The sequence below is a fragment of the Aulonocara stuartgranti genome, assembly GCF_965226115.1.
Source record: "Aulonocara stuartgranti genome assembly, chromosome: 2".
Lineage (NCBI taxonomy): Eukaryota > Metazoa > Chordata > Actinopteri > Cichliformes > Cichlidae > Aulonocara > Aulonocara stuartgranti.
This window is the reverse complement of record NC_138940.1, coordinates 32,866,970-32,887,181: the sequence shown is the minus strand read 5'-3', so window position 1 is coordinate 32,887,181 and position 20,212 is coordinate 32,866,970. Positions and strand designations below refer to the sequence as shown.

At 40.3% G+C, this 20,212-nt stretch overlaps 2 protein-coding genes across 3 annotated transcripts; one reads left to right on the top strand and one right to left on the bottom strand.

The window, feature by feature from the left end:
- Positions 1-1,033: 1,033 nt before the first annotated feature.
- Positions 1,034-11,002, top strand: LOC309720142 (signal-transducing adaptor protein 1-like). 2 transcript variants are annotated; one of them, XM_082556741.1, is made up of 10 exons: positions 1,034-1,388; positions 3,063-3,134; positions 3,290-3,406; positions 3,574-3,630; positions 4,265-4,437; positions 4,581-4,712; positions 6,792-6,861; positions 8,996-9,098; positions 9,181-9,345; positions 9,456-11,002. In XM_082556741.1, exons 1-10 carry the CDS (start codon positions 1,287-1,289, stop codon positions 9,572-9,574), a joined length of 1,110 nt encoding a protein of 369 aa, XP_082412867.1. In that variant the 5' UTR covers positions 1,034-1,286; the 3' UTR covers positions 9,575-11,002. The 2 variants fall into 2 exon arrangements, with proteins under 2 accessions (XP_082412867.1, XP_082412866.1); XM_082556740.1 differs by having other exon boundaries at positions 9,169-9,345.
- A 75-nt stretch (positions 11,003-11,077) lies between these two features.
- Positions 11,078-20,209, bottom strand: ankrd13d (ankyrin repeat domain 13 family, member D). The gene is made up of 16 exons (XM_082556728.1): positions 19,269-20,209; positions 19,021-19,156; positions 18,810-18,934; positions 18,537-18,582; positions 18,108-18,251; positions 17,663-17,852; positions 17,434-17,500; positions 17,199-17,280; positions 16,616-16,677; positions 16,372-16,502; positions 16,133-16,290; positions 15,594-15,707; positions 15,316-15,488; positions 14,951-15,030; positions 13,843-14,076; positions 11,078-11,265 (listed from the first exon to the last, which is right to left on the bottom strand). The coding sequence occupies exons 1-16, from the start codon at positions 19,350-19,352 to the stop codon at positions 11,202-11,204; spliced, it is 1,890 nt and encodes a 629-aa protein (XP_082412854.1). The 5' UTR covers positions 19,353-20,209; the 3' UTR covers positions 11,078-11,201.
- Positions 20,210-20,212: the final 3 nt, after the last annotated feature.

The following is a 20,212-nucleotide window of genomic DNA, read 5'->3' as shown; positions in this document are numbered from 1 at the left end:
AACAACTGCTCAAAGGTTTTAATGGCCGCCAATGTCACTGCCTGCTATCATACTGGTAAATGTCAGGGTAAAAGGTTAAAATGCTGCTTGGCATCAGTTAAACATTAACCATGTTCACCACAGATTGAATGCACTTGGAAAACAATGATGCTTTTCTTACCTCCCAAAATCCCAGACAATCTGAAGTAAGAGCCTTCTGCTGGTGTGATTAGCTGCACCTGAGAGTGTTACATGTAACCTTTATGTAACGGTTCATAAACTGTAACAAGTACCGTAGACACACTTCTACCTTACTACTGCTGAGGATAATACGATGTATTGAAAATGTATAGCTAACACTGTTATTTCTGTTATCTGCTACACAATATCGAACTATTTATTTATCTAGCTAGCATCACTGAATTTTAAGTAGTGATGCAGGTTTCAGCAATTTACTTTTTTTTTTTTAAGTTTTCAGTCTAATTTTGCCCTTGTCCTTTACACCTTAAAATATATTGATACCATCTTATAGTCAAGTTTAAACCATTCATGTATGTATTCTGTGTATTGTATATTTTCAACTTTGTGATAAATCTGTCTTAGTACATGGCGCCGTGCCAGCTCTCACACGACAAATCCTGCTGAATGTTTTTAAACAAGTGTTGCTTATCTTCTTTAATCGTGTGTTCAATCTAAATATTACGCTGACTTGCAATATTAAGAGCTTGTGCGTGCGTGTGTATGTGTGAATTCCTCAGAATCTGTTTGCGGTCCCATTTACACCTGAATTTAATTCTAGGTAAGAATTTATTATGTTTAAAGTTAAGATAAATCTCCAAGATTTAAGTGAAGTTAACTGAAATAATCTTTGATCTGATGTGAACGTGTGTGTGTGTGTGTGTGTGTGTGTGTGCATATTTTATTGTGGTGTAAAGCTTTTTAGGGATATGCTCAGGTCCAAAGTACAAAAGCACAAGTTAGTATGAGAGTTCTTATAACACCAGCTACTTCCTTCTTTATATATTTACTAACATTTCCTCATTCTGAGGGAGAGGACAGTGCTGAGGCTGAAGTTGGGGGAAAGAAAGGCTTATCTTTGTACATTTATGGCCTCGTGATCAAAACTCTCATATTCTGGACGCCTAGTCTCAATTCATACCCGTTATCAGAGCCTCATAAGGAAACAAAATCAGAACAAAGCTTTTCCAGGACTCAGCAGTTCGCCCTTGACTAGTGACTGCACTGTAAGACATAAGCTGAGCCAAACCAGGGCAGAAGAAGACGTTGACTTGAGAGACTACTGGACAATGTCAGTGCCCCCCAGAGTTGTCCACAAGAGGAGGGAGACGATCACAGCCCTGCCTCTCTACTACTCCGGACACCTGCTGAAGAAACACAGTAAAGACAAGGTAAGAACGAATATGGGGAATAAACATGAGGAAATGTAAATAATTAAGACCAAACAAACCAAACAAAAGCTGCAAAAGTGTAACAAAAGTAAGGACTTATAATGGAGAATTAGCTTTGTCGGCCTGTTACTAAATCACTTACTGACCGACAGTATTTTAATGCTGTAGGTCAGAGAGTTGGGTCTTACTGCACTGCACTGTAATGTTGGTTGCTGAGTACAAGCTACATATCTGATTATTAATCCGCTAGATTACATAAATTTGTGTAGCATAATCTGATTACTCTTGGACTACTTTAAAAAGTGGAGACAAAGCAAATTTTGTGTTACTCAACATCAAAAAACATAAAAATGTTTTATGTCTGTACTCTTCATGCAGTCATGACTTTCAGCAGACACACAGTGCTGTGGTACACATAAACTATGTAGGACACATTTTTATGAGATTGTTTTATTGGTTATCGAAAAGGTTTTATAACTGTAAAATATTTTAATGGCATGAAAAATGTAGAGAAGCAATTTTTGACATTATTATTCAAATGTAATCTGGGCTGACTGTAGTTGTTTCAATCTGACGTAAACTGTTACTGCCTTATTGTGGAGAGGGGACTAAATTTAACCACCTTTTATCACCGGTGAGTGAGTAGCTCGGCTCTGACGGTGCATCATATTTTATAATGGTAATCCAACAATAAATATACAAGACATAGAGGTCTGTATATAAATACCTCATCTGTAAATTATCTTACAGCCTTTAGATACGTGTAAATACAATCATGTGACAAAGAGCATTTTTGAAAAAGCTACATCCTTACTGTTTCCACAGGAGTTAAGAGGGTAAGAGGCAGCCATGGGCCGTTAATCAAATGTACTTGATGAACTGATCACCAGCAAGAGTTTTAGCAGTTTGCTAGTCTGGACCATTCTGGTGTGTTTTAAGACAATCTACCCAGGGTCGATGTCTCATCAAGATCAGAAAAATTTCAACAACAACCAAGAGCTACATTTCAGACTCTACAGGCCTCAGTTGGCGTGTTAAATGTTAAAGTTTACACCAGAACAGTTAGAAAAAGACTGAACAAGTAGTGCATTTTTGGAAGGGTTGCCAGCAGAAAGCCTCTGTTCTCACTAAAGCAAACATGGCAGCACAGCTTTGATCCGCAAGGTTGCATCTGAACAAACCACGAGACTTCTGAAACATCGTCCTTTAGACAGATGAGACCAAAGTAGAAATGTTTGGAGATAATGTACAGCAACACGTTTGGAAAAAACAAACACAACATATCAGCACAAACACCTGATACCGATTGCAAACATGGCGGTAAAGGTATCTGCAAAGTTCACAGGCCCTGTGAACTTTGCAGATACTGAGTTGACTGTGAATCTCTCTGTATACTAAATATACAAATGTGAGGCCATCTGTCTGACAGCTAAAACGTGGCAAAAGTGGGTCATGCAACTACACAATGGAGAGCACCAAATCTACTAAAGAATGGCTGAAAAGAGAAAAGAATCAAGGTGCTGCAGTAGCTCAGTCAAAGTCCAGATAGCAACTAGATACCGAATCAGGAAGTGTGCATAGTTTTCCACATGACTGCGTAGCTGAAAAACTGAAACAGGTCAAGTGTAAGTAGTTTAAGTGTGATGCCTGATATGTTCATCAAATGACTTTCAGGATTTCAAGAAATACTATGGAGAGCTCCGTGGGTGTTCGCTGTTTCTGTACAAGGATGACACACAGGATACCGTAAGCAAACACCTATGCTTGTTCACATTGTGCGCTTGACTTAATCACTGAATCATCTTTTGAAAATATGTGGAGTGTTTAATTCCAAGAATTAGGAAGTAGCTTTGAGGGGCAATAAGGAAGTGCTGGGAGCACTGACCTGATTTTTTTCTCAGTATACAGAGAAGTTGGACCTGGACCAGCTGAAGTCGATGGAGTCAGACTCTCCATATCAGAAGAAGGAACCCACTGTGTTCACTCTCAGCCTCAGCACAGAGAAGGTGCAACTTAAGGTCTGTTGTGATAAAACTCACTTCAAATGATCCAATTACATCTAATATCTAATCTTATAATTAATCACTGGATGGATCAATACTATACATCGCACCAGCTTTTTATCAACTGTGTGTGTGTGTGTGTGTGTGTGTGTGTGTGTGTGTGTGTGTGTGTGTGTGTGTAGATGGACAGTGCAGACATGGGAGAGGTGTGGAGGGGTTTCATCCTGACTGTGGTCAAGGTGAGCAAACACACGCCGATCTAATTGATTCAGCACAATTATTTCCATTTATACAGGATATTACACACACACAGTGATGTAGACAGTGGTATTTAAATAATGTTCACCTGGTACAGATAAAGTCTGAAGTCCTTCGCATTATTACTGCACAGCAGAAATCGAGACCCAGGCAACATTTTTCTGTTCAGTGATGATGACCCTCAGTTTCTTGTTTGTAGCTGAACGCCTGGTGTTGTCTTTTGTGATTGGATGTGTTGTGCATTCAAAGATGCTCTTCTACCTTAGTTGAAATGAGCCGTCAGGTATATGGTAAAATCCCAAAAGATCATCAGTTTCTGAAATAATCAGACCTGCCCATTCAGCACCAACAGCAAAGGCCGAGTCACTTAAATCACCTTTTTTCCTTCTCAGTTTGAACTTCACCAGGTTACCTTGACGGTGTCCACATGCCTAAAATGTGCTGAGTTGCTGCCATTTGATTGACTGATTAGATATTGGTGTAAATGAGCAAGGTGCCAGATAAAGTGGCCAGTGAATAAACGTTTATATATTTTTAAAATATATCAGGATATATTTTTGAACATGTTACAGATGATCTGAATGGTACTGAGGTCGAGCTCGTGTTTCCTTGCAGAAGGAGCTTCCCAGTAAGCTGCAGCTGATGCCTGGCCAGGTGTTACAGCTGAAGGAGGTTCTCACTCAGGAAATAAAAAGAAAATCCCCATCGTCACGTCCACCGCTCCCACCTCGACCAGGTTTCCTCTCAGGCCCGCCATCCAAAGACAAATTGAGCTCTGAGATTGCTGAGTAAGCACTGTCTGCTGTTTGTGTAAACACTGATCATTTGTAGGTTCAGAAAATTCTCAGATAGACTTTAAAAAGTGCTTCAAAACAGTTAAAATACAATAAAATAGAAGTGTGCCTCCTTGTTTTTCCTTTGAATCCTGTAGGTGTTTCTTTGATGTGACTCGAAAGGAGGCTGAGAAGATGCTAGAGGAAAACCCAGAGTGTGGAAGCATCATCCTTCGCCCGTCCACCATGCCCAACAACTACGCCTTGACCCTCAGACAAGTGTCATCCAGGTCTGCTAATCTATTCAAACCTCTGATATACACCACTGAATGCAGAATACCTGCTCATAAATGACTATTGAATTTTGACCATTAATCTTTTTGTATTATAAATTTTCTCCTGTACTGACTGATTTCATCAGCACATCAGCTATAAATGTCTTGTTTTATATCTCTTACAATAATATATATTACTGAGTTTTAGAACTATTTTAATATTGTTCCTGCTAATTTCGTAATGTAACGTGAGTTTGAGTGCTTTGAAAGATGCCAACAAACAATTTATTCACCTTATTATTATTATTACTGGTAAGTCTGACACATTGACACAGAGAATGAAGTGTTCACCAGGAACTAACTGGCGATAAAAACAGTATTGAGTGGGACAGACAGAAAGTGGAACGTAATATGAACTTTGCTCAGTGAAAGCCCATTGAGCAAAAACACACTGTGAAGAATTTTGATTTGATTTGATTTGATTTTTATTGATTAGCATTCAAATTCAAATCTCAGTGAAAACAGTGAGAAAAAAAAAAACAAAAAACAGTGAAAACAGAACAAAAATCTACCATAAAGAAAGAAAGCATGAGACAAGGCTAATCAAAAGGTATTGGCTGAAGCATTTGCTTATTACGCCAACCCTTTTCACAAAATATCTTTTTGTATGCAGCTCCTGTACACAGGGCTTGAAGAAAATAATAAAACAAAGCAAAAACCAAACAAAACAAACAAACAAACAAACAAAACAAAGAAAAAAAACTTTCCACCTTAGATAAGTAACTACATCAAAGTAAAGAATCAAGAGGTTGTTGTTTTTTTTCTCCTTTTTGTTCTTTTCATTCTTGATATATATATTTTTCTAATACTCTATTTTTAAACATGTTTTTAAACAAGGAAAATGAACTACACCTTTTTAAATCACTGTCATAACTATTCCACAGGTTAACTCCTCTAACAGAAACACATCTCTGCTTTATATTTGTCCTCATCTTGTTTTTCTTAAAGAAATCTGTTCCCTTTAAGTCATATTGACTCTCTCTGACTTTGAACAGCTTCTGAGTACTGGGGCAAAGCAAGTTATTTTGTGCTTTATACATTATCTGTGCCATTTTATATTCAACTAAATCATAAAATTTCAGGGTATTCAGATTAATAAACAAAATGTTAGTTGGTTCTATATAGTTTGATTGGTTTATAATTCTTATAGCTCTTTTTTGTAACTTGAAAATATGAAGAGTGTTCGTTTTATATGCATTACCCCATATCTCCAGACAGTAAGTCATATATGGAAGCAACAGAGAACAATAAAGTGTGTATAATGATTTTTTGTTCAGGACATGCTTTGTTTTATAGAGAATAGCAATGGTTTTTGACATTTTTGTTTTCACGTGGTTTATATGAGACTTCCAACTCAGCTTATCATCAATTATCACTCCAAGAAATTTATTTTCGTACACTCTTTCAATTTCAATTCCATTAACCCTTATTTTAGATACATTTTTCACTTGTCTAGTGCCAAAAATAATCAATTTTGTTTTCTTTATTTTTAATGATAACTTATTTACATCAAACCAGTTTTTTAATATATTTAACTCCTTTTCCGCAAGTTACCTTCAACTGCTTAGATTTTACATTATTGAATTCGACATATTGATATCTTTCATCCAGGTAACTTTTCATCCACTTGTATGCTATCCCTCTTATGCCATATCTCTCTAGTTTATTCATTAATATAGAATGATCAATTGTATCAAACGCCTTTTTTAAGTCTATAAAAACACCAACAGTATATTCCTTATTATCTATTGCATTAGATATCCCTTCAACAAGTTCCATCACTGCCATTGAAGTGGACCTTTTCACTCTAAAGCCATATTGGTTATCACTTAGGAGATTATGCTTCTCAATATATTTATCAAGTCTATTAACAAATAACTTTTCTAAAATTTTTGAGAACTGTGGGAGTAGTGATATTGGCCTATAATTGGTAAACTGACATCTCTCTCCGTTTTTATGGATTGGAATAACTTTTGCTATTTTCATTTGTAATATAACTGTAATATAATCATCACAACGTTTCTTCTGTTTCAGCGGGCCTGTAATGAAGAATTACAGAGTGACCCAAATAAACGCCGGATTTGTCATTGAACTGGAGACACCAGTAAGTCCTTACAGGCTCTCACAGCTTCTCACCAATCAGAATATATTTCAGCTAAAGGACACATTTACACATAAAGTTCCTTCAAAGCCACAGGAGCACAAGTGATTCAAAGAAGAATCACGAGCGTGTAGTGAGTGAAATTAGAGGCGGACAGATCAATCGTGTTGTTAACGATACTGGTTTTGGATCAACACTTTAGTAAGTTGTTTGGAGACATTTACCTGATGGCATTAACACATAATCAAAACACAATGCCGAAACCCGGGATTGAACCAGGGACCTTCAGATCTTCAGTCTGACGCTCTCCCAGCTGAGCTATTTCGGCAACAAACATGTTCAGCAGAAGGACCTATGTGTTCGCCTCACTTGAACAAACCTCAGGCTAGTTTTAAGTCATGATCCATGCCTAGAAACTCACAGGAAAAACAATTAAAATGGGATTAACTTCAGATGAAACCAGATTTTTTTACTGGGGCAACCCACATACACAATTCTGTTCAGGTTCATGGATGTAGAGGAGGACATGCAGAGGGTTGGTGTTGCAGAAAAATACTGTAGTTCACCTTTTCTAAAGATTTATTAATCAGTTAATCAAAGCACAATGCCGAAACCCGGGATTGAACCAGGGACCTTCAGATCTTCAGTCTGACGCTCTCCCAACTGAGCTATTTCGGCACTGGAGTGCCATTATGATGCATGCTCAATCATCCAGGTAAGTAAATCTCCAAAAGTTGATTCTGTTCATCTAGATGTAGCGTTTTGTGGGAGAAATGTTTCATCACTCATCCAAGTGACTTCTTCAGTCTCAGCTGACTGCAGGTTTCCCCAATCTTATAAACAGTACATTTGCATGGTTTCAGTCATTATGTAATGTAATGTTTATAAGATTGGGGAAACCTGCAGTCAGCTGAGACTGAAGAAGTCACTTGGATGAGTGATGAAACGATTCTCCCACAAAACGTCACGTTCATATGAACAGAATCAACTTTTGGAGAGCACTGGAGTATCACCAAGCATCCATGACTTGCACCAAAAAAGGCAAGTGATTCAGTAACTGACATCACCCAGGTGCTGCTGACCAACAGAGTGCCAGTGGAAACTGTACAACTGTTAGCACAAAGACAGAGGAAGAGGAAAAAGGGAAGGCATATGAGGAGGGAGCAAGAGAGAAGGAAAGGCAGGAGTGTACATATGTGCAAATGCATTTCTCTTACTAAACCATTTACTGGTTAAATAAGGGGAAATAAACAGACTTTTCAACAGCATAAGATTAATTGCCAAGAACTACTGTTCCAATAAAGAAATTATTGATCAAACACGAATGTCCTTACTTTCTGTGCCAAGTAATTTTAACTGAGTAAATGACTTGAATTTGGTAGTCATGTGGGAGAGCACCAGACTGAACATCTGCTAAGAGGGCAGTATGTCCTCTCAGGCTTTTTTTTAAACATTTAACCATTTTAGATACAGGTCAGATTTAAAAGGCAGAGGTTGTGGTTCAGTTTTATTAGGCCATTATCATCCTTTCTCTGATTAAATGTATAATGCCGAAACCCGGGATTGAACCAGGGGGCCTTCAGATCTTCAGTCTGACGCTCTCCCAACTAAGCTATTTCAGCAATGCACTACACATGGAGAATGAGAGAGAGCACTGTGACCCGTCACCTGACCAAAACAGTCAAATAATTTCAACATTATCAGTTGTTGATCAAATGATGACCAAAAACTCATATATAAAAGCAAAATGCACTTACAGAAAGGACACAGGATTAATAAATGCTGCAGAAAATCATTATGTGATTTATTGCATAGAGCAATAAAACTGCAGAGCTAATAAAGACTGAAGATCTGAGGGTCCTAGGTTCAAGTCCAGGTTTTGGCAATGTAGTACATTTCTGTGGAGCACAAAGTTCAGATTATTGCCAGTTTGCAAGTCTCAGCAGAACAGTGAAGCTTTACAGTGTTAAACAGGCCGCCTGTAATTATCGTTGTTTTATTATTATTTTATAAGCTGTAGAAGTGTCATAAAATCTGCTGTCTGTAATAGAGGAATGACAGATACTTCTGATAAATCAAAGGGGAGCATCATTAACCGAGTCTATCTTTGGCTTTTTTTTTCACACGTCCTCTGTAGGTGACCGTCAGCTCCCTGAAGGATGTTCTAAAATACTTCATTGAAAAAACTGAGTATCGGCTTTGTCCTTTCATTCCATCTCAGCCCTATGACACTTTGATCGGTGAGAGTACTGCTTTTAAAAATGGTTACAGTGAAGTGGGCAACTCCTAACCACCGATTGTGTTCAATAGAGGCGTCACCAGCTCCCAAGTGCCTCAACACAACCGCACGTGCACCTAAACCACTACCAAAGGCACAAGTGCCCCCTATGCTGCGGTCACGGACCAAAGAGGAGATTCTGCCAAACAAGCCTGATGAGGGAGAATATGTCATTCCTGATGATCCCAATGACTCCAGCCTGAATCTAGGTGAGCAGAGTGAATGTTGATTTAAAAACAAAACAAACAAGCGAACGGGCAGAAATCAAGGCAAATGTAAGAGCAAGTCTAAATGACTTGAATGCTTTTGTTTAAACCAGCTCAGTTGGATGATGAGCTCAGGAGAGCCCTAAAACAACGGAGAGAAAACATCTATGTTTCGACTGATGAGAAAGTCTCCCCTTATGAAACAAAACTGAATGGAAAAACAACGATCTAACACGGCACAGTGGACGACCGAGAAACCGACAGCGTGAAGTAGGGACTGGTGTAACCTGACAAGTATAACGTAAAACTTTTACCTACAGCTCAGAGATCACAATGTTCACGGTGAAAATGGCTAAATTCTGCTTTATTGAAACGAAATTTATACATTTTTCTCCAAGATGGGAGAGTTTGGACCGTTGCTTAAATATTGTGACCAAATGAGCGGACGGTGCTAGATGATCAAAAGGATTTCTGTGTTTATTTCAGTGACCACTAATATCTGCATCCGTCATTGCAATCCAGCTGAGGGGTGTCAATAAAAAAGCTGAACATTTCATCCCGTAGTCAGTCCCAAAAACTTTGTAAAAGATTAAATGTTTGTTCAAATCTTTGTACCTGTGGATGGATCCGTATTGGAACTTTTACACTGAGGGTTCACCAAAGTAATCAACCCCCTCGGGAACTTGGATGTTAATGAATGAAAAGTCATGCCCTGGATGTTTAGACTGGGCTGAGGGCGGCCATCAGCGACACCGCTACAGCTAAAGTAATAATACCAGAAGCAGGAGGGTCTGAACATGAGGATGAAACATGTTTGAGAGCCCGAGAATATTTTTAAAAAGCTTGGCCAATGCTAGATAAGATTTTCACATTGCAGAGTTGTAAGATTATCAGTGAAGGTCTTTAATATGTTCTTGATGAAAGATTGTTTACATGTGCAACGTTGCATCACTGTACTCCATTTTTGTATTTTTCATAAGTTTTGTAAGAGTGAGCTTAAACGCTGTCACTGGGGTTGAATATGATTCCAACTCTGCTGAGTGCTTTCTTGCTTTACTGATTGATTGATGACTATTTTCACAATACAAAAGTGATGACTCTGATGTCAAAAATCTCACGTAGGTGAAAACAATCAACTGCCAAAGTAACATGAATAGGTTTTGCAGATTAGCTTTGGTTTTTGTCTCAGCTTCTGCCTGTTATTCATGTTTAAATGTGTAAAAAAAAAAAGAGAAAAGAAACAAAAGAAACAAAAGCTTAAAGCACTGTTGTTTATTTCGGATCAATGTATAATTAAATTGTAAATATAGAAAACTGATGTTTCTTCTTATTCTTTATTAATAAATTAAAAACAAACAAACAAAAAAAACCACAGACACAATCCAGGATCATTGTTATTTTTTTTTATTTTCCACACACAGGAGTAAGCCAACATAAACTTTTGAAATGTTATAGTTTTATAAGTTATTCCATTAAGATTGCACTTTATTTTATTTTTTATCTTTATTGTGGATCATGTTATAGGTTTAAAGTTTAAGGATCATTCATTACTCAGTAAAGACAGCAAGACTGTGAAAAATATTCAATAAAAAAGAAAACCAAACACACTATCCCTTTTCGTCTCACTCCTTCACTATAGTGTTTATTTTTTGTTGTTTTTTAAGAGTAGCGGTCTCTTCCTGTTTCACATTTCTTATATTCAGGTCCTTTACACTCTGTTGTAGCAGCCTTCGTGTGAGAAATACAAATAAAATGTCTGTAATAAGTTAACATCTCAGGATTTAAAAAATAAAACAGAATAAATAAGATGATTGTTCCCTAATGTAGACCTGCCTCCGCCTGCCCTTGTCGGTGTTACATTACTTTTCGGTGAGTGACAGCTGCAGGATCCTCTCCAGCTCCTCCTCCTCCTCCTTACGCTTCCTGTAGCAAAATAAGAAGTTCATCTGTCAGAACACTGACAGCATCATCACTTTAAGATGACTTTCTTCACAGGTTTAAGGCATCTGAAAAGCTGTTCGGATCGTGTTATAAGTGTAATCTGAAGGTGAAGTGTCTTGCCCAAGGACACAACGACCGAGACTGTCCGAGCCAGGGCTCGAACCGGCAAACTTCCGGTTACAAGACGAACTGCCAACTCTTTAAGCCACGATCGCCCGATAGTGTGTTAAAGTAGTGTTAAATGTAAAGTGGTGTATTTGATATCCCCGTGTAGGTGTTCCTGCATCATCTTAACCCTTCAAAGCATGAATCACAAAATAATTGTCAGAAAATTCCAATTTTTTAACAATAGAGTATTTGGTGAATCTTCTGATGAAATTTAAAAAACATGAAATATTAATTTGCATATATGAGTTAAAATTTGTATCATATTTTATAATATTTTTTGCAATTTATTCCATACAAATATCTCCTGCAGTTTATTTGGGTTTTTCAGGGGGTGGGGTTAGGGAAGGGAGATCACACTTGTGATGTAATCTCAAAAACTCACTTAACAAATATGATTTGGCTTTAAAGGGATCAAGCACATTGTTGTGATGTCATAGCTTTGCAATGTGGGAGTGGGGGGTTTGTTTATATTAAGTTTTCCTCCACAACAAACAGTAAACATTTTAACTCTTTTCTTTAATCAGTTTGTACAAAAGAACATTATCAACTTAGGTTTGCCATTAGCCAAATTTAGGTTACTCGTGTTTTAAAAGCATTAACTTCTTGGCTAATGCTGACTGAATGCTCCCTGGCCATTTGCGATGCTGATCCTGGAGCAACATTAGTATTGATGATGCAGGAACAACACCAACACACCAAAAGATTGAACAAATGTGGCTTGTTTGGAAGGACTGAAAGAAGAAAGCCTCCTCTCTCTAAAAAGCACATGGCAGTACAGCTTGGGCTTGCAAAGCTGCATCTGAACAAAGACTTTTGGAACAATGTCCTTTGGACAGACAAGTGGTGATGATCTGGGCTTGCTTTGCAGTCACAGGGCCAGGGCACCTTGTTGTCATTGAGTGGACTATGAACTCCTCTGTATACCAAAGTATTCTAGAGTCAAATGTGAGGCCATCTGTCACAACAGAATGGCTGACTCAACCTGATTGAAATGCTGTGGTAGGGCATTAAGAGAAACCCTGCGAACCTCGATGAACTGAAGCAATGCCGTAAAGAAGCGTGACGTGAGAGACTGATGTAGAAAATAATTAAGTCAAGTTATTTATACTGAAAGGTGTTTCTACAAGCTTCTCAATCACATGGTGTACTCCGTTTCTCACAGGACCATAGCTGAAAAAAAGTTGTCAATCTAAGAAAACTGCACAGTTCTTGCTGAAGCGCGCATGAATTATGAAAATCAAGAAATTTAACAGGTGAATGTATTTAATCAGGTTACCACCCAAACGAAAGGCACCAAAAGCAACGTGACTTCACACCGAATTTGCAGCTCATTACCATCTGACACAAAGGAGGATGGAAGAGTAACTCACTGCTAAATGTGCATTAACTCACCAGAGATGACTGAGGATGACCGACTGAAAACAATACACGAGTCTGAGTCGTTGTGAGTCCTAATCTGGGTCAGAATTTTTTAATTTTCACCTTTATTTCATAAAATTGTGTCCGTAGAAGTTCACAAGACTGCAGAATGAGAAGTGACCCCCCACAGCCCCCCACTGTTTTGCTCATTCAGTGGACTGAACCTTTCACTTCGGGCATTTAGCATCTGCTGAAATCCCTCGTGCTTCATAAAGACACTTTTAAACTGCCTGTATAGCTAGTAGTTTGCAGGTTCAATCGGGCCTCTTTGACAGCAGCTGAACTATGAGCCGCCATTAACACCAGAAATAATTAGACCGCTACAGCTGAAGGCTGATATAGTTATAATAACATCAGATAAACTACTTTGCTATTTGGCTATGATAGCGCTGGGTAGCATTAATGGGGTGCTGACAAGCAGTATTTTATCCCTCATTATCTTCCTCTCCTTTTTTTCATATTTTATTTTTCAAGCTTAAAACATTTTTAATGTTTCCAGCCACGTGAGAGCAAGGAAACTTGTCTGCAGTGTCCCCCGCCTCTAGCCCAGTGACAGATGGATAACCCTGAATTAGATACGTGGTTATGAAAAAGGGTGGTTAGATGAATGGATGAATCCATCTGAATCCAACTGCTTCCCTAAGCAGGGAATAATTTGTCAGCATCATTTGTTTTTTGAGAGATTTTTGACACCTAAAGTGTCGCAGTTGTTGTTTGTCACACCATGCTGCCAAAATATGAGTTTGAGATGAAAGAGCAGAGGGCGGCACTCTCTGTGTGCACACTCCATTAAATTAAAACAAAAATAAAAAAGATGACTAATACTTTGTAAGCTCTACAAATTCTAGCAGGTGTGAGAGGTTTTTTGTTTGTTTGTTGTCGTTTCTTCCTTCTGTCTAACAATTATAGGTCATATAAACCCACAATTTCAGAAATGACTCATTTCCTCATCCATCTCGTCTCCACTCCCACCTGTCTATCTCCTCCTGCTCCCTGCAGGACAGCTCCATGGCAATCCGCAGCTGCTCGTCGAAGCTGGTCGCCACACCGTAGTGTGCGGATAAGCGCGGATCGGTCACTGTGCTGTAGGAGAGCGGGGAGTTGGCGGTGGGGTCCAACGGAGAGACAGAAGAGGGCTGGCTGGGGTCGGCCATCTCCTCTCCCTCTCTGCTGGCCAGTGAGATGGACAGAGACTCCTGGATCGCCCTGAGATGGGAGAGAAATGAGGACACCGTTAAATAACGACGGGTCTCTTAACAGGAGACTTTTCAAGCTGCGCTTCATTACAGGATAAATTTAAGCTGGTGCTCTCAGGAGAAGGTGGGAAGAAAAAGCTCATCACTGAACTCTATTTAGAAATGTGTAATTAAGTCACTTCACAAGCCAGGGATTTCCCTACATAACAACAAGGAAGATAAGTTAAAACTGTCTGATTTTTCTTTACAGTAACAACTACAAGAGAGTTTGTGAGGTCATAACCTTTTAACCAGACATGTCAAAAGGTGAGTGAAAAGTATATGATCAGTGCCATTTGTTTCCATTGTGAAGAGGAGGAGCACTGGCAAGAAAAAGAGCCTGTTAAATTTGGTTGCAGAGGTGTTATCACTTTCTTAGAAAGTGTAAGTATTAAAGTTTAATACCAGAGAAAACATATGGAGGATATCTACCTGCATGTCCTCATATCTCTGGCTGTTTTCTGAAGCTTTCATTCAGGCATAAAACCTTTAACTAGTGTGAGCAGCGTGAAAGTGTCCGTGAACTGAAGCTGGGCCTGGCAGCTGATCAGTGTTGCATACGATTTAGACAGACTGACTGAGATAGCAGACGTTTAGTCTCATCAATTCATTTGTAGAACAAACAAAAGTCAGAATGTCCAGCCAACAGTCCACGGACCAGTCATTAACATGTGTTGCATAGATGAGTGACTCAGCTGCCAGGTTTATGCTCCTCTCTGTCAAACACGACAATCTGGAAACAGTCCTTAGGTGTGTTGTGTGCCATCTCAGAACGTTTGAAGTAATTATTAAGGACATGGCCAGTTTAAGAAAAGAAGATGGGTAAAGCCTGAGGATAAGCTCACCTCTCCAGCTGAGAGTCTTCCTCGTACAGGGGAGACTGTGGCACCGGACGGCTGTTGGTGAGGGCCTCCCAGATGGTCACCTGAAAACCAGACACAAGGGTTACACCTGGCTTTAGATTTAAGGACAACCTACACAGAGACTGTGCTGAGCTTTTAAATAATTCACAGTGGAATGAGTTTGAGATGATAAAAACACTGTAACAGTATTATGACCCGAGACCCTTTGTTTTTTAAAAGGTGCTGTAAAACGTCACATGAGAAGGGCAAATTAATAAACTGAGAGAAAATTAAAAAAAAAACCCAGAAAAGTCTTGAAAGGAAAAGAAGAACAAGGCTCTGTGACCCAGAAGGGGATTTGTTCTGACCTGGTCGCTCTCTGTGCCGGCGTCCAGCAGGCTCTGCTGAATGGCAAACTGCAGCAGGTTGTCATCCTCGTCCCTCATTGGCTCGCTGCGGCCCGGACCGAGAGTGGTGTAGTCGGGAGGGGGCTCAAACACTGAGGGGTCCACCTCACAGTGGAAGGGAGGAGTGGCCTGACCTGTGATATGAGAAAGTACATGATAATAACAATGATAATGATTACATGTCAATTTAAAGTCATGTAAAGGTATCAGGTACCACTAAATGTTAGGTCAGTAGTTACCAGCTTCTCCGGGGCTCTCTGGTTTGTGAACCGTCACAGAACTGACCGGCTCGTCACAGCCGCACAGGTTGCTGAACGTCACTCTGGCATTCAACACATGAAACAGAGGAATCTCTGAAAGGCAGACGGAGAGTTCAGTCAGACATGAGATGTGGTGGCCAGCAAGGACTTAAACAAAAACATATAAATAAAACTCCTTCCAAACCCACAAAAGGTGATTGGAGGCTCAGAGGTGATTGCATTTCTGGGATCTTCAATATATTTAATATAATTATATACTTCATGTAAGCTAGGATTGCACACCCTAAACAAGACAGTTGCCATTTGGATTTAACCAGTTTTGACCGATGATTTGATACATGTGATTTTTACACCCTGGTAAACATAGAAACTAAAGTCTTTGCTCTCTCCTCTTTCATTTATACAGGTGCTTGCTCTTGTTATTGCAAAATAACTACCGTGAGATAATGTCAAGTTGGCAAACTTTCAAAAAGTCTCAAATAGTGCCACTAACAACATATATCTTTAACCACACTCACCTATCTTGACAGGGAAGCCTGGTGGCAGGCGGAGGGTGATGAAGTCACGCAGCTTGGCAAAGTGGGCGTTCGAAATGGCCATGAGGTCTATGATGGGTGTCACTTGCTCGGCCAGGGACAGAGGGTGAGACTCGCTCAACCACAGCGTTGCTTTAAACCTAGAATGGAGGCAGAACAACAAAAAGAGAAATAAGGGTGGTGATGAACATCTGTGCATGGATTTGCGTTGTGTATCTTACCTCTGAACTTTGCTGGTAAGCTCAATGGGGCGTCCAATGTCGCGGCCGTTCAAGTTGAACTCCGGGTTGAAGTATTCCTCAGCTGTGATGGCTGTGGGGTTGTGAGGACTGGCGCACTGGGACACGTTGCTCTAAGAGAAATATGGAAAGGGAGCAGTAAGTAACAGTGTTCATTAAAGGAGGCTGAAAGCAGTGTAGGTGGTGTGTGTGTAGATGTTAATGCACGGGCGCTGCTGAGACTTACCCCATTGTGAGCTGTGTGCTGTTCAGCAATCCCCAGGAAAGACTGCAGAGGAGTCTTTGAGCCTGAGTAGGAAGACAAAAAGGAATAAAAAGAGATCACTATAAAAGTGCTACAAAAATCCATTAAAATTTACTCTGTATGGTCTGTTTAAAGTGGACTGTAAATTTCCAGCCCCATATTTTTATTCCAGCACTTTATTAGAGCAGCTCTGCAAGACCCATAGTTCAAAATAGTCCTTATTTATCTTTTACTGTGCCTATGGACTGATGATCTATCTGACATGGAGCATTCTGAGCAGTTAGATGCTTCGGTTTCAATCTCAGAGGGATTACTCATACTTATTATTTAAAACCTTGACCACGTTTAACATGAACATTCACACTTGTAGCAGTGTATATATGACCAGAAACAAGTAAAAGCATAATAAGTCCACTTAAGGAAAGTATCCATGAAGAGCTAATTTTCTAATACAATCAACATTTTATTACAATAAATTGGTGAAAAATCACATTTTTCAGTCTCCACGATCTGTTCAAGATACACACCTCAGTTATGAGGTGTATCTGTGTGTATCCGTTGTTACCTTTGCTTCTCGACTTGTCCTGGTCTGACAGATGTTCTGTCCTTGAACGAGTCACCAGCTCCACATTGGTAGCGCTGTAAACCTATACACAACAACGCACAAAGGAAAAGCACCCGTGAGCATTTTAGTTTGCTTTCAGTCAGGAGTATGAGTGGCTGCCTGTCTAAATTCAAAAGCACAGTTTGAAATAAATAATTAAATACATCTAAAACTAAATGGGCTCACTCGCACTTACCTTAGCTTCATACCCACTGACGACCTCGCTCTTCTCAGAGCGCCAGCCCCAGATTCCAGACTTGTTCCTAAACACACAATGACAAATTAAGTACTCATTGTGCTAATATAATATATATTTCTACATGACTAACTGTGAGGATGCACTCAGAGTTTATGCACGGAAACATGAAAAATGAGATGTGTAGAAATAATTTAAGAATTCTGCGTATATGTATACAGTATGTTACCGCTCAAATGCAATATTGCGAGTGTTGAGGTGCGTGGAGACAATAGGCGATGTGAGTCTCTGGGCTGTGTTCTCTTGAGATGGCTGCATTGCTGCCAGGAGCGAAGGCGCATCACGAGGGGACAACACAAGCGGCTCTGTGTACACGACCTGCTTCTCATGGTCCACCTCCATGACCACTGCCCCATCGTCTGAGAAGAGACGGCAGATATAGCACAAACAGCTAGGCTGTGTAATCAGGGTGCATACAAAACTCAATCAAGATACAGGTGCAAGAGGAAAATGACAATAATTCTGACAGAATGAAAGCCATCACAAAGCTAGAAGAACAGAATTGCTTTTTAGTCTTTCAGGGATGGCCTACATCAGCTCAGAATCTATCTATGTTAGTTTCTAAGTTAAAAGGCTTGCATGCTATTGTGGCCTAAGGTGCAAAAAGCGCATACCTCCACCCTTGAAGATATAGCTGCGTCGTCCTTTCAGCCAAGTCATGTGTTCAAAACCCAGGAGTGTGGTGTCCACACGGAGGCAAGAGCCACTCTTCCACACCCGGTAGACATCACTGGGGCACACTTTTGACACCAAGGGCACTGAGATGGAAGTTGAAGAAGATGAGATGCAGTTACAGTGAAGTAGCACTAGAAACAATTTGAATACCTAATGAATAAAAAGCTGGCTGACAATAAAGCTGACAATTTTTGTCTGAATTTATTAACTATCAATGAGAGAATCATATATGCTATAATCTGGTTGGTAGTGATACTCTAATTTTAATCCGCTGAACAACATCTGTTTGCGGCTGTTGTGGGAGCTGTCCAGCTAGTTGTGGTGCTGAAACTGACCTCTGTGGATATGCATTAATGAGCCACACTCACCCCAACTGGTAAACTCCCATTTCATCTCCACATAAAAGTCTCGTGCCTGGAAGACACAGAAGACACTCTTAGATCTTCTCAAGTCGTCTACCGTTTATGCCTTCAGATTCAATACAGCTCAAGAGCTGCTAAAAACATACACTGACACATCAGACTTAAATTCTTCCCCATCAACCTTCAACCAGGCACCAAGGAATTGATGAGGGTTGTCTCAGTTCAACGGGTCAGGTGTAAAACCCAAGAGATTACATTTGTGCAACCAGATGGATCTACCTGTCTTAGTTTGCTGAGCAGCTCGGGAATGCCCGCCAGTCTCTCAGTGGCACGCTTGAAGTCTCTGTACTGAAGCACCAGCTGTACAAGCTCAGGGTCCCCCGTGCTCACTGCCTCCTGCAAGACTGAAACATGCATTTATTTACAGAGGGTGTTTCTCTTTCCCTCAGTAGCCTGAGGGTAGGAAACAGAGAAGCAGCAGAGCACTCACTGGTCCAGCCCTGTGCGTTGCAATGTGTAGGGTCTGCAGAGTGCCTGAGCAGCACCCGGGTTGACTCCAGGTGGCCCAGACACACAGCAAGCTCCAGCGGGGTGCGCCCTCTCGGATCCAAGCGCTCCAGATCCTGCTGCAAAACCAAACACACAAGCAGCAGCAGCATGAGCGCAATGCAGTTCGACATGCCAAAAAAAAACCCCCATCATCAATCACCAGCTCCAAAAAACAAAATCAAGTCTTACCTCTTTCTTCTGTAGCTCTCGATCCAGCTCCAGGTACTGATTGTTCCAAACCAGATAATGCAAAGGAAACGCTTCTTGAGCCATGTTTGACAACCGTTTGAGAGTTAATCAGCAGGAAAGCTACGACTTCTGCAGCGACACCACAGCAGACGGGTGCTGCGCTGATCGGCACCGCTGCTTAGCTAGCTAGCCTCGTTTACAGCAGGGAATTGTAAACTCTGAATGCAAGAGGTGTGTCACCAAGGGGGAAAAACCCTTCCACTCACTAAATATACCAAAGTTGCTAGCGTTAGTCAGCAACTAAACGACTACTGTACCTGCCTATGGAAATTAGTGGGCTGAGTTAGCTAGGCTAACTCAGCCCACTAATTTGTTGTAGTTAACGTTAACTAGCAGCTAGCTGTGCTAACGTTAGCTAACTGGCTAATAACATCATTTCCCTCTCGTTTTGGCGCCTGTGTTCCATTATTCGTAACTGAAGAGAGCCTAAAATGCGCCTCAGTGTCCGCTCATTTTTTCCACAGTGTCCTTAAAGTAGTAAAATAGCGGGTGAAATTGCCGGCTGATGGAGTTAGCTAGCTTCTCCCCCGCTGCTGCTACTGCAACCATTCCCCCCTTTCTTATCGCAGGGCTGTCTAAATAACACAAGACACGGCCTTTACTCCGCTTTCACATCCAGGTCCCTCGAGTTGGGGCATCCGAGATGATGCTGGTGACAGTTGATGTCGGGACGGCACTCGTTTCCTGCCAAGCAAACGCCTAATAAAGGCGATTACATCTGTCAGTCTGCTGCGATCCGGTACAAATATTCCTGTGTATTTACAGCCGCAGCGGCAGTTTTCTTTATTATTTATTTATCTAGGCGTCGCTTTATTTCCAGGTTATTGAGAGATGCTGGGTGGAGCCACCGAGGAGTGGATAGATGGTATAAACAGGAAAATACT